The sequence below is a fragment of the Oreochromis niloticus genome, linkage group LG15 (assembly GCF_001858045.2).
Source record: "Oreochromis niloticus isolate F11D_XX linkage group LG15, O_niloticus_UMD_NMBU, whole genome shotgun sequence".
Lineage (NCBI taxonomy): Eukaryota > Metazoa > Chordata > Actinopteri > Cichliformes > Cichlidae > Oreochromis > Oreochromis niloticus.
The window spans coordinates 33947750-33963112 of record NC_031980.2 but is presented as its reverse complement, the minus strand read 5'-3'; the positions used below and the strand labels follow the sequence as shown (position 1 = coordinate 33963112).

Here is a 15363-nt window from a genome sequence, read left to right as displayed (position 1 = left end):
CCTTGTTCTTTTTAAGTGATGGTGGGTTGGTTGTGCTTTTTAAGAAGTAAGGCCAGCAGAATAATCAAATTAGCAAGCAATATTGTGACCTGCTATTATGTTTAGCTCCAAAGACTGCATGCTATTGCACGTCTTTTGAGCAAAACTAGAAAAGATTGTGTGGAAAACTGAATCAGAGAAGGCTTTGCTTTTTTCAACTGCCAAACAAAAGGGCAACTGTGTTATATTTTAAAGTGATACAAGAAAAGACAAAGATTACTATTTAAAGCAATACAATACAGTAACTGCTTTACATTTCTCTAGGTGGAATCATTATACTGGAAATGTGGCCCTTTTACTGCTTAAATTGAGACAAAAGTCTTTTTTAATGAATTTTTTGGTTAATCAGAAGAAACAACAGAACGTTTCCTTCATGACTGCCAACTATATACATGCACCATGATTGGTCTTCACTGTTTATCACTAGACAGAAATCAATCACTGCTGCACGATAATTTTTGGACATTACAATTTCTCTCATTTTTTACTTTTCCAGGATTGTGAATGTGGTCTAATAATTTCCAGGTTACTGAATGACTGAGACCCAAAATTATATTTTGATTAACGATGATTGCAGTGTGATACTGAAAGATAATGATAGACAACACTGCCTCAATGCAAAGTTGGTGTACTAACTCCACTTACAGTTGCATGACACTGGAGTCAGAGCTCACCTCTGCTGTTCTCTTCCTGCACTGCTGGGCCTAGCGTGGTGCTGCAAGCATAGCCTTCCTCTTCCTGGCTTGGAGTTGTTCCAAGTGGGAAACTGACAGGATGAGAGTTGGTAACTGAACTGGATGGTCGGGAACTGGCACAGTTCTATAAGATATAAGGAAGCAGTATCATCAGCAGCTTATTAATTGCCCATTAGTGATACAAATTAGTTATATATACTTTTTTAAATTGCAATTATCAGCATTCTTATGTTGCTGCCTTCTGTATCTATTCCACTTTGCACTCTTATGTATTTAAAAGTTTTAAAATGTTAAAGAAAAGCACTTTAACAGTACTTTCAAGTAAAAACTGGAAAATAAATACATAAACATATATTTAGAAAATGTTTACTAAACTCAGATGGACCAGTGGTAGATATTCCCATATTAAATTATGCCTTTTTTCCCTTGATTATCCCTAATCACGATTTCAAAAAATCCTATAGGCTATTGTTACCTACTGTGTTATTCTTCCCACACTGTGAGCACTAAGCTAGAGCAGCTGATGTAGAAAATTAAGTGAAAGAGCTCTTTGTTTTACACCATGCACATGCATCTTCCATCCAGACCAAAATAAACTGCAATCACACAAAACCCACTTATTTGCACGGCTCTCAAACAGAGTTGTGGGGTCAAGGAGGCCAACGACAAGGTTCCAGGGTTTCCTAAGTCTTGTACTGTACTATATCAGGCTGGAATGTCTTTTATACCCTGCTCTTCTGTCTTACTGCAAATAGAAAAAGGCAAATGCATGCACTGCGACATGTCATTGTCAGTCACTTTAACCAGCAGTGCCAGCAACAAAAATAAATGGCATTTTATTAAAAGTATTTTGAGCAACACATATTTTTGTGCTACCAGATAAAGACAAGAAAGGAAACACCAAATTCTAGTCCCATTCATTTTTTTCTTTTAAATTGTAACTTCTACATGCAGCTTCCTATATCTTGTCAAAACTTGAATTAAGATCAAAAAACTAATCCACTTCCAATTTATATCTATATTTCAGTGATGTCAGGGGCACGGAGCACTAAGGGGGGGTTGTTTTTTATTTGGGTCCTACAACTGACAGCTTTATTTCACAAAGCAATCTGGCTGTGAGTGTACAAGAAGAAGGTCAGGGTGGGTCAAGAGGTACGAGGTATCAAACAGACAGGCGACACTGTTCAAAGTGGCTGTGTGTATGTGTGTGTGTATAAAACTGTGCTCCCTGGGGTCAAACAAGGAAAAAAAACCCTGTTTGAGATCCACACCCATGTAGAGGAAAAGGGCTAAAGAGGTCAACAGTGGTGTGGAATTAAAGAGGGGATAGTGTGTGATTAGGTTTGGTGGAATTTATACAAGAAGCTGTCAAAGTAGGTGGTTCTCCCTGTGCTTGTGTGGATTTTTCTCCATGTGCTCCAGCTTTCTTCCACAGTTCACAGCCATGTATGGCAGATTAATTGGTCGTTTTAAATCTAGCCACCTGCAAATTCTTCAACTATAGCAGACTATAGCAAGACCAATGACTTTTAAAGTTAAATATTGCAACACCAGCGAAAAATTATATGTTTTTACCAGACCGTCATACAGTAGTGTCTAAAGGTTTGAGCCACCCCTCATTTCCACTGAACACTGACCTATGAATCAAAAAAGTATTCAAAAAAAGCATCTGAAATGATGAACCAGTCTACACATAACAGAAACAGAAATACTTACTGGCAGCAGGAACAAAAATGTTCCAATTTCTCTAAATGAAATGAAAAATACCAAAAAAATACTATGGAAAATTCCAAAGATAATGCAGTCTTGCAGGCATAAAATAGTATTTTTGCACTAACCACGTGATTTCACTAAGAGAGCTATTAGCCAAACACTTAGCATATCTTAGCACAGTATGCAGTGTGTCCTTGAGGAAACTAGACTGGTGGGGGTCACAAGTGGCAGGCCTAAAACACTATCTACAGCTGATAAAAGCATCTGAACGTTATGTCCTTAACCCCTTAATGCCTAATATATCATATTTGATACGGGTTTTGTGGGTTTTTGAGACTTCTACATGATCTGTGTGGGTTTTTTCTCCCCTGAAAAAAATAATAGATTGGATGATACATTTTTAAGCTATAGATTATTTAAGAAATAGAGAAAAAATCCAGCAAAGCCCTCACATAGCCTCTAAGAGACGCATTTAGCCCTTTAGCTCCTGCTCTCCTGTTTGCTGAAGCCTCATCAGACATGGTCTTACTAGAAAATTGACTGTGATGAAACCACTATTAAGAAGGGAAACAAGGAGAAAATATTACACAAGATAAACCTGGCCTTATGAATCCAAATTTAAAATTGTGGGTTCAGATAGTCATCAATATGTATGGCGGAGATAAACAGGGAGGTATAACAGCGAGTGTCAAAGCCATTTATAAAACACGGTGGAGGCTCTGTCATGGTTTGAGGCTGAATTTCAACTGGTGGTGGCAGAGACTGTGCCACCATTCATGGAATTATAAACACAGAAAAGTACAGTCACATAATCTGGAAAGGTGTGATTGGCAACAGCTTCATTGTTTAGCATAAGAAACATACTGCCAGTGCTGTAAAAGCATAAGAAATGACAAGAAAGCTTGGCTACGAGAGTTCAGGCTGCGTTAAAGAGTAAAGATAGTGAAACCAAATATTTACTTTCAAACTCTGTTTTTGCCTTATATACTTTTTTCCATTTATTTTTGCATATTTCAATAAATCTCTGTACATATTTCCCCTTTTCTTAGCAAAATATAAAGAAATGATGGGTGTATCAAGACTTTTGCAGAATACTGTGCATTTATACCCTTTGCACTGTTTAGAGACACTACATGACTGTACTGACATATAATCAGCCTAGAGATGAAGGCATATTCCAAAAGTCAGTACTGCGGTGGCTTTGACATAACTCGGCTTAGTACTGGATACGTTTAATGTTTACGATAAAGGAATAAGAGGACAATGAAAGCTTAAAACGGTCCTTTGTATTTAAATAACCACTTTCAATTCCTAAAATGAATTTACTGTGAATCATCCTTTTCTGGGTAAATCTTCACTCATGAGTAATGCAACATATAAATCCCTCTATCTCTGAAGAGCCATTTGTCTTCAAATGACCCCATATGCAGTAACACGCTGAATCCTCTTTATCCCTCACCCGGCGAGGCACAATACCCAATCCTATGTTTTACAACAAGGGGATATAGGGGGGCATGTGCGGTCATCTAGAGCCAAATGTCTCCTATCTAACCAAAAGACAGGTAGATACAGTATTTCAAGCAGGATTTATGGCACAAGATAGCATTAGCTAAAAACTGTCAGGCAATGGTGATGGCTAAAAAACGCATTCTGATAGCGGGACCCAGCAGGATTGGAAAATTGCCGCCACAGAGGGGAGAGGAAGCAGTAAAAATGATGGTAGATGGGGGGGGCTCACTGATAACATGAGCAACCAATATATCAGATTGCACCAGGAGGCAAGTCCCCCCCAACCCTCCCAAACACACAACCCCAATGCATAGACATGCATACAGGGACACATGCACAAAACATTAATTAACCAACTTATTTATTGCATTCCTTTTTTATTATAAGGTGGGTCACATATGAGTGCAGAGGGAGGTGCTGTGTGGTGTGCTCGAGTGGGAGCAGAGGCTTTTCATGCACATGCACCTGTGTATGCAATTGCAAGATGAGGATGGGGATAAGTTTAATGAGAGTTTGTCAAGGCGTTAAGGTTTGCAATCGTATGCGTGTCTGACATGTGCATGTTTGTGTGCGCTACAGACTTGTGACTACTTTTAATGTCCTTTGGTTAGGCTATAATCTCTCAAGACATACACACACAACAGACACACGTGCAGCATCCCACAATTTCAGCCAAACGGCGTCCACCAAGGTATAAATACTGGCCTGACAGTTTAATGTCAGGGGACGGCTTGTCCTGGATTAGAAACTTGTAACCCACCGTGGAGCTTGACATTGCTACGATGAAGGTGCTGCAATGGGGAGAGTGAGGAGGGCAGGGAAGGGGGGGTTATTATGGGTGTATGTTTGATGTATAAGGGCATCTAACACGGACTGTCGACTAGCTGAGCCGATGTACAGAGACTCTTTGTGGCATTGCTGTAGTAGGGATTTTTTTCTTTCTTTTTTTCATGAGAAGCGAACGCTTTAAGGAAAATTGAGTCTGTCACACCAGTGTTTATCACACACACACACACACACACACACACACACACACAACAGAATAAAGATGTGCACACACACACTTGTTCACAGGAAAATGGAAGATTACATACTGAAAAATTAAGCGCTTTTCTCCTCTCCTTGATCCTGTTGACCGTGCTTCGAACCTGAAAGAAAGACACAGAGAATGGGAGCAAAAGAGATAACTGCAGCGCTCCCTGAATTAAAACAAAATATCTTCCACAGCAAACACCTGCGAGTATGCAAAGTGTAAAAATAGAGAAGGGAGAATAAAATGTGGAATGGAAGGAACATATTTTGAGGGTTAGTTTGCAGACACTGACACGCAGTGGTTGGGATAGTGTATGTGTGTGCGAGAGGGTGTTCCAGCATGTCCCAGCGGCTAATGGGACTTGAAAGTGACACATAGAGCTGGCAAACTAAGGAGACGACTTCAAGCTATCATCTGTCAACACAGAGCGCCGGGACCAACAAATGGGAGCTATTGGAGGAGAAGGGACTGCCCTAGCAGAACAGATTACATTTTTACACTCAGATGAAACAGTGTACTGCACACCTTCATTTAACACATAAAATACCAGACAGAAGTTAATATATATATATATATATATACGTATATATGTACATATATATATATATATATATATATATATATATATATATAGGCGATGATTTCACAATAATTCAAAAACTGACTGATTAAAATACAGTATTAAATCCTGATAAAAAATTCTTGCACAAAAGCTGCTTTGGTTCAATTACATTTTGCTAATTTCTCAGTACAGTAAAATAAATATTACAGGATACAAATATAATTTGTAAAATTAAAAATTAATTCTTACTTTTTTTATTCTTATACTTTGACTTTACTAAGCCAACTTTATTCTTTCATTTCTATTGAGACGCTGTTATTACTTTGTTATTAAAATTTCTTTACACTGTTTACTAATAAAATACTAATACATAAGTAAATAAAAATAGGTAAAAAAAAATTGCCAGTAGTTCAGTTATTCCTGTCTTCTTCAAAATCCTCTGGTACTTGTGAGAGTGAGCGTGTGTATGTTTGCGTATGCGTGCGCGCTCTTGTGTTTGTGCCCTCTGTCAGCACTAACTGTAAATTTGTATCGGCTGGGCACTTATCACTACAGCCCGTCCCAGCCCGGCCCACAACGTTAGTGAATATGCATTATGGCTTATGGCTTCATTAAGTCACGCCGTGTTATAAATTATGACACCACAGTGAACGCATACACACGGTCTCAGAGACAGCATGTGTATGCAGAAGATGTTTTGCATACGTACCACTGCTGAAGGGCGACATAATGAAGAGAGCCTAAGCCTCGTGACAAGGCAGAATCAACAATGCCAGCATCGCGTTTCAAAAACCCTTCTATTATTTCTGACAAGATACTAAGGAGGTCGTCAACACAGTGCAGATGTTGGATAGACGCTATATTAACATTATTTTAATGGAGAAAATGAGACGCGGGGGTTTCACTGATCTCAAAAGCAGCCAGTGAGCTGAGGCAATTACATGACACAACTTAATTAATCATTTGACAATGAGGGGAAGGGCATTGTTTTAGATGATCGTTATGCGTTTAAGGGGTTTTGCGCGCACTCAAGGTTTCGCAATGATGCAAAGGATGCAAAGCATGGTTTCCCATGTAAATGGGTGCTAAGCGATTACCATATTAAAGCAGTCTGCCCGACAACACCTGCCGACATCCTTGGAGCTGATGGAAATAAAAGGTCATCAAAGCGTGGGATTACAAGGTGACCACCAAGGAAAAGCTAATTGCAATGAATAATGGAAAGCTTCTGTCAGGTAATTAGCAATTAAAACGATGCATTTTGAGGGTAATAGTAGCAGATGTAGTCTCTCTTCCATACCATACACAATTGTAATTATTCAGCCTAGAAACCGGCTTCATAAATGGAGCATGTCCTGACTTTCAGGCACTAGTTAATTCACCACCTTAAGAATATCAAAGCGAAATCTCCTGACACAGAGGCGGTTAGACTCATCTGTTTTAAATGTTAACAACTAACAGCAACTTTGCAAAGTTTTTACACACAGCGTGCTCACTGTGTGTTTTGTGTACCTGCCGTGTGCTATACCAGCTGTCGCTGAAAGTCCCTGCCAACACAGCTTTTGAATGAATCAAAATGCCAGGACACCGTATAGCCTGTTCATGGGATCCTTACAAAAAATAAATAAAATAATAAAATTTTTGCCAAGCAAATATTTTCTTTTAAGGGGTCATGAAGGCTGAAACCTAAAGCCAACGCTGCCAAGTGTCACAATCTGGAGGAAAAAGTAGAAAACAAAAGAAAAGCTCCCTACTCTTCGAGAGGTGATGGCGGGATCAGTGGGAGCAGATGAAATAATTACAAGAGTACTCGGTTTTCTGTTTTGTTTTGTTTCCCCAAAATTTTACCACAACAGTGAGGTCCTCTTGAAAATCAAACCTGAAGAGGAGCTGCTCACAAACCATGAGGGCCTCAGGGTCAAGGACAACATGAGTGTAAGAAAACAAATTCCCGAGCACTGAAAAGCCACTTAAGCAAGAATGCTATATTGATGTATTTTACAGCGCGAAAGGTCATTCCTGCCTGGCTCTGCATTGTCAGTACGTCGCTATGACTCAGGGACGCCGCTCTCGACGCTCTCGATGAGAAGAAAAGAGGGAGAAAACAAAATGGAAAAGGACAGAAAACTTGAGATGTTTTCTTTGATGGTCAGCAGCCAGGTGATAATGACAGAAAGCTGAAATAAATGAGACTGAAGAAAGAGAAATAGAAAAGAGCAGTGGAGGAGGGTGGACTAATGACCAATGACCTTGTGTATTCAGTCAAAGAAAAGCCTAACAAAAAGACAGCGTATATGTGTATTCACCATAAACGAATAGCGAGCCGCAGAAACGATGTCTTAGATTTTGCTTCCTATGCTGCATTTACATTCAGATTTACAGTCTTTTCTAGTTGCTTGTTGCTTTCTTTATTTTTGCACATTTTTTAGACTTTTGAATTTTTTAATTTTGTCACACAACTTTGGAAGGTGGGCCTAAGTTTAAATGCAGAATCACCTATGCAGACTTCACAAAGAGCCACAGTTGACCAAGAGTGATTTTTGTGACATGCGACTCATCCATTAAATCACAACTCTCTGTCTAGACGCTCCACCATTCTCCACCCCCGCACAGCTATGGTTTGGTAAATGGTAATAAGGCAGTAAGATTGCATTTTATCACCCCTTCATTCTATATTGTTTGTTGCATATTGTCCCCCCACCACCACCACTACCTTTTTTTTTCGGTTCGATTACGGGTACTGCTTGGAGCCCTGCAAAGCCCTGGCCAGCAGCTTTGTCAGGATGCTAAATGGAGGGCTGTGAGTTTAAAAACTTAAAGAGGCAGTGAAATATTAGCCAATGTGGGTGAGGAATGAGTGGCTGAGAACTGCAGCGTGTCAGTGTTAAATGGTTGGACTCAGATGCATATAAGTTAGTCCAAGCATGAAGGGCAGTGGGACGCTCGCATGGAAACGATGTCCCCTCCCCTCCTTCCCATCCCTCTACCCATCCACACACACACACACACACACTCTGCCGCACCCCACCCACGCTGATTTTAAGCAAGGAGCCCATCAGAAACTTGTCATTTCTCTCATTCACTCCAACAGCCTTGAGACACAATGCAGACTTACCTCTGTGTTGTACACCCCATATATCAGAAAGATGAACAGGCCCTGTAAACACAGACAAAGAAAGAGAGAAAGGGAGAAAGAAAGAAGAGGAGGACAAAGTTGTTACACCTGTTTTCTGTCTTATAATTTTGTAAGAATAAAAGAAGAAGGAAAAAAAAAAGATCAAAGCTAATAAGCGGAGCGACACATGCAGGTAAGGTTGATTTGAAGTCTATTCTAGTCGCACAGCGCTGAATTAGACTTTAGTCGGAAGTAATGAGGAAAGAAGTAGGACAACTTATCCAAAGTGGGCCACCTCTGTATAAAGCTCGGCTTGCATTTGTTTCGTCTGCAAGACTTCTTCCCCGTTGCAGGCTGCGCTAAGCCATCAAAGGCTTCAACCCAAGGTTCCACACAGTTTTATTGAAATAGAAAATCTCAAGTGCCTATATTCATACTGTGTTCTCTGACATAAAAAACACAATTATATGATTGAGTACTAACAAACACACACAGAGCACACGCATTATGTAAAGAAACAGAAAATCTGTGCTCATAAATCTACGCAAATAGCAAGAAACGAGGAGATAAAGACAGCATTAACAGTGGCGTCTATTAAAACACACTCACGTGTACACAGCCACACACACACACACAGAAAGAGAGCAACCTGGGCCAGACGAGACCATCAAGGAAAAACCATTGGAGGAAAGCGGAGAAAGAAAGAGACAGAGGGAGCATAATGAAAAAAATGGCACATAAAAGAAGATATTTCATGTTCACAACACTCCACGGCTAGTACCCAGGGCCCAAGAATGCCATGCCCTTGGATGCATAAAGGCTGCACTTTTGGTCACAGAAAAACAGCTATTTTTCATTCCGTTTCATTGTGGCATCCACTGAATGTACAAGCTGTGCATTCGCCTTCGAGCCATAATGTAATCCTGATGCCTCAATGAAAACAGTGAGAACAACATTCTCAGAACACTGATTGAACCGTGCCACAAAAGATGTACCGAGAAAAATGAAAAGGCAGTTAAAATCCTATAAATTTCAAGGCTGATAGATATGGTAGATTCTTTGATAAGAAAACCGCTAGCACAAAAAAAAAACTTTTAAAAGTACATCTCTCTGCTTTCACCGCTGCCAAGTACATCTCTGTTGCTTCATCTTTAAACCAGGGTAAGGACACATCCCGAAGACAGGCAGGCACAACCTGCCCAATGCATCAATCAAGCTGAGTTTGGAGCATCCAATTTTTGCCCGAGGAAGATCTCGATGCATCACCATTGACAACATGATTTGGGGGCCCATTCGGAGTGACAGGGCGACAGCGGCTGACGATGATGACCTCTAGGCCAAGCTACTACAAATTCACCTGGCCACATTGTCCTCCGGGGACTGAATTGCCCCGTCTGTCGCGCAGGCTGGTGACACCTTGCGTACAACTGACAATTTCTCTTGTCTCTGCCATTCTGAAGACACAACAAGGAATCGCACACCGAGATACGTCTGCTACATACGCATGTGAAGTGGCCAAAAAATAGATACAAATAAAAACAAAAACAAAAATATTTCCATAGCACAGTGTGACCATGAGAGCATTGGTGAGGTTGGTGACCTGATAACAGTGGGTGAGCTGAGGTTTCTGGTTTTCAAAGTGCATCCCATAGCTTATACTTTAACTACACAGGAGTAATTGGAGTATTCAGTTTCAAATGTTCAGTGAAAGAATGCTACAAAAAGAGCAGCGCCCACAAAACCTTGTCTTCAAGTTAAATAAATCAATCAATCAACGAATGAAGGATGAGACTGTGTTGTTTTCCAAGTGTGACGGCAAGATCATATTTTCATCTGTTATCATCTCTGCTCCAATTTACGAGCATTAGATGACACTCAGCCATCGAGCTCAAAGAGACTGTGGACTGCAAAGGTGAAAGGCTACTCTAGATATACGCCAAGCCTGGACGTTTTTCAGCAGTGTTTTTTTAGCAGCCAATTGAATCTATACCCTTACCGGTCATATTGTTAGGTACAGCTTGCCAATACAGGGGTGGTCCCCTAATTTGCCTTCGAACTGTTTTGATTTTTTGTGGCATAAAGTCAATAAAGAGCTCGAAACGTTCCTCCAAGATTTTGGTCTATATTGGCATGATCACATCACACGGTTGCATCCAATCTTTCAATCCCACCACATCCTGATGGTCCTCTCAGTGAAGACATTGTCACGTTCAAGAAGCCAATTTAAAATGACCTGAGCTTCATGGGATGGTGCATACACTATGGTCCTAACATTCAGGTAGGCTGGTGCATTTAAATAATGATTAACTGGCACTAAAGGGACCCAAAAGTGTGCCAAGAAAATATCCCACACACCATTAGACACTACCACCAGTGTGAACTGTTGATACAAGGCAGGATGGATCCACACTTTCAGTGTTCTTTATGCCAAATTCTGACCCTAAAATCTGAATGTTGCAGGAGAAATGACCATTTATCAGACCAGCCTTCCTGTCTTCTAGTCACCACTTTTGTTTAGCCTGTGTGAACTGTATCAATTCCTGTTTCAGGCTGACATGAGTGGAAGCTGCTGCAGCCCCTCTGGATGGGGTGCTCAGAGATGCTGTTCTGCATACCTTGGTTGTAATAAATGGCTATTTATATATAGTTATTGTTTCCTTTCTATCAGCTCAAAGATATAGTTCTTTGAGGAAAATGCTCGATTTGAACTTCAGCAGGGCATCATGAGCATGTCTACATGGCTAAATGCACAAAGTTTGTGGTAAGAAGCAGTTTAACCTTAGATGTGCGTAATGAAGTGGATGGTGAGGGTATATTATTTAATGTCGGCTAGTAAAAGGCTTTCGAAAAGTCAAGAGATATGTTTTTTTATCATTTTTTAAAAATGATATGGACTGACTCTAAATGCACATCACTAGCGATGTGTTATTATACAATTGTTACTATAGGGCTGTATTTGAGGTGTCTGTCCTTCTGCTGATAAATATATAATAATTAGGCCTCTATAAGGTAAAATGTGACTTTAACGCAGCCTAAAATCTCAACTTGTGATGTCCACTAACAATTATTTAAAAGCACAAGCAAAGTGTTTATCATGTATGTAAACCCAGTATGGCTCCATACTGTTTGCACACACAGACACATGCACACAAGTTAGCAAGCACACACACACACTAACAGACAGTGGGTGGTTAATTTGCAACACATACTCTATTGTATTGCATTAGAATTGCAATTCCCAACTTATTGTTGCAATTTGATTATCATGTTTTTGATCATTCCTCTTATTTGTAATTAATCTTTTGTTGTGCAGTGAACAAAGTGGGGAGAACATAGTGTGCACATTAGGAAAAAATGATCTATTAAAATCTAATTGAGTTAAAAATAAGTGGCAGCGCAACAATAATGACGGATTGTTTAAAATGTTAATTCATTAATATTATCCCTAAAAACAAACAGACGGGAAAATGGGGCGCATTATTTAAATGCAAGCGTGCCTTTCTAAACTCTGCCGCATTTCTTTTGAACTCTGCAGAAAACGCTACAAATTTATGCAAAGAACGAACACAGTTGCTTTCAAAGTATTGCCATACTGTACATCAAACAGGGGAGCATAAATTAATTAGCATCTCACTAATTATGGAACAATTGTATGTTTAAAAAGTTACTGTGTTTGACCAAAAACATCATCGCCCCGGAGAGATCCGCTCTGCCGCAGTGCCGGGCAGGAAAGTGCATTTGTTTAAACGTGCACGTGCGATCCTACTTATCAGAGATACTGAGAGTTTTGTCTGGAAAGCAGAAAGAACAAATCAAAGTCAGACATCGATTTACTTTCAAGAACTCTGAGTCAAGCCATTTAAAGCGGCTAGCCCTGATATTGTTTACTACTGGCTGTTTGTGATGTCGACAACCTCCTTTGGAAATTTACCTCTGTTGTCCTTGCAACTCACTCTTCGTAAAAGCATCAGCTGAGTGCATTAAATATTTAAGGTGAGCCATTAACCGCTGGTTATACTTGTAATAAAAGCTTTATTCCTGTCTTTAAGTGTCTGCTTTGTAAGAGAATATATTAAATGAAGCTTAACTCCCTCAAATGTAAAAAAAAACTACAGATCTTTGGCAAATACAGACGTCTTTTTTGATTATCTGCATGAATTAAGACGGGCAACTCCTGCGTTATTAGATAATGAAGAAGTTTGAATTTCAGATAACAGATTCAGGTGCCAGAGAACAGATCTGACTCTAGGTTTTTTCACATTTCAGAATCATTTGATTTTATGACAAGACAAAATGAATGAGCTGGTAGCAACTGATTGTTTAGCTCAATAATATTTTCTACAGAATACAAGGTTGCTGATGGACAGTGTACAGTGCGGTACGACAATAGTTCAGCAAGATAACACAAGACAATTATTTAAAACATAATTTACACGCTGGCTGACCACTAAAGGCTGCTACAGCTTGTGTACACAACTTCTCCTATTGTTTTAATTTGATGATGGGATCTGATGGGCTGCAAAAATTGACTGTAAATATTTGAAAAAATTCAACATGATCAATTAAACACAATTTTCAATTTCAATTTTCAAACCCCTGCATGTGTTCAGCAGTGACACAAACCTCCAACCTGAATATGAACACTGAACACTTTTAAATTTCCTACAACGGCTCCAGGTTTCCCAAGCACATACGCTGTCCTCACTTTGACAGTAAGCCTGCTGCAGGGGGAGGGTGTTTAAAAAAAGCCACTTTCTCCTATAACAAAAAAGATAAAAATTATACTATTTGTTTATGGCTTATGCAATGTTAAGCCCTTCTACTTCTCAGAGAATTCCCAGAGAACAATCCCTCTACATTTCTCCCCTCACTTACTATCAGCGCCCCTGTTTCCCACTCCCATCAACCTCCCCACTTGTGTAGAGAAAGGAAGCAGAGAGCTGGCAGGTAAAAATCTCAAAAAGCAGCAGTTTTATGGCACCGTCCTTGGGAAACAAATTTTCAATGTACAGATATGAAAACTATGATTAAGGTGGAAGGACAGTGTCTTGGCAAGGGGAGAGGAAGTGGCAGGGCAGCTTTTTCTTTCTCGCTGGAATGTATTGTCTCTGTCAGCCCAACGCTCCCTGTAGTATGAGAAGGAGCTTAAACGTTAACATGAGATATAATGACAGGGAAGTCTGCTGTTCTGTCTGCTTGTTTGATTGAAAAAAGAACCAGTATGGCTGCAATTTTTATTTATTTAGTGGTACAAATGACTTGCAGTAAAACACATCTATGTACAACAGATGTGTAAATTTTCAGCCATTCCCTTTTCTAAAAATATTTTTATAACCGTGGTCTTGAGCAATAGTTTCTATGATTTCTATAGACAGTTTCCAGGAGTTTTTCTTTGGACATTGGCTGCTTTTTTACTTATTTTCAATCCAGTCATTATACCTGATAACTTCCAGTTGTACTTTTTCTTTTTACTTAAGCCACTTAACACTGACCTATGAATCAATAGAGCATGAAAAGGGAACCTAACTCAAAGGATGAACCAATGTTGTGTCTAGACATAAAGACAATTTAGCAAAGAACCAATTTAAAATTGTATCTTTAGGGATTTTGCTACTCTCAACCTGTCACAAAAACACATCTGCTCCCATTTCTTGTGTTGCATCTATAGAAAATGCCAAATGTGACAGTTCGACAGGAAAGAAAGCTTGCCTATGAGTATTGAGGTTGCGCTGAAGAATAAAGATTTTCAAGCTTGTTACAATTGTAGTATCTGCCTTGCAAACTGTACAGTATTTCCCATTTTCCTAGCAAATTATAAAAAAAAAATGAGAAGCTTAGTCTTATGCACACTACTGTATACAAAAATTAATATGTCAACTTATAAGACAAGTAACAGGGGGTTTTTTTTACTTCAAGCATTTCATTCTCCTATGTAAACATTTCTGTATCTCTATTTTTGCATTAGAGATGCACAAAGGAAAAAACTTCTAGTTCAAAGTTTCTATCCCAGTATTAAAAACAAACATGTAGAATTAGTCCATGAACTACCCACACTTTGTTTCTTGCTTTAGAGCAATCGAGAAGCACATGCTCCACACAGTTTAAAGGAGAGCATTAGGCCCTGAAATTGCTTAATGTCAGAAGTGATTTATACTAACTCTGTCTATACTGTCTAACTGAAAATCACAAATCAAAATAGATACAGTTTTCACAAATTACATATTTCAAACAGACCAACAGCCTTTTCTTAAGCAACTGAAGACCACCACCTCCACATCCCCTCAGTGAATTCCAGGGTTCAGAGTCACTCTCTGCCAGAAACGAGAGCCTTTTGAACAAGCTGGGCCCGACGTCAAATATCCTCGCCTAAATTCAAACACGCAGAGACACTTTTCACAAATAGAGCTATCCGCATCTCCACTTGGCAAAAAAAGGGGAGGAAAAATTCTGCCCTCACACCTGGTAATCATTAAGGAAATGAGAGACAGAAGAGGTTAAAACACCGTGATGGGGGGAAAAAGAAAAGAAATTCACACTTCTGCGCTGGGACTTGCTAATGTCTCTGACCCCTCCACACATAAACAGTTTAATTAACATGTATACATAACTTTCACTTTAACTGTTCATGGCATGTCAAATCAAAGTGTCTGTCAAAGCTGTGAAACAGGGAGTTGATACTTTGCAGGCCCTCAGTTTG

The 15363-nt window shown here is 39.5% G+C and overlaps 1 protein-coding gene across 6 annotated transcripts in view; it reads right to left on the bottom strand.

Moving 5' to 3' along the window:
* Positions 1 to 15363, bottom strand: part of LOC102082324 (adhesion G-protein coupled receptor D2) — an 89534-nt gene that overhangs the window by 42358 nt on the left and 31813 nt on the right. For 4 of the 6 annotated variants that reach the window (XM_005453953.4, XM_005453956.4, XM_005453955.4 and 1 more), the window contains 3 exons: positions 8667 to 8708; positions 5051 to 5104; positions 714 to 858 (listed from right to left, as the gene is read on the bottom strand). In XM_005453953.4, the coding sequence (XP_005454010.1) occupies positions 714 to 858; positions 5051 to 5104; positions 8667 to 8708 (241 nt within the window). Of the gene's footprint in view, positions 1 to 684; positions 859 to 5050; positions 5105 to 8666; positions 8709 to 15363 lie in introns of all 6 variants that reach the window. The other 2 variants (XM_019346187.1, XM_025898948.1) reach the window with 2 other exon arrangements.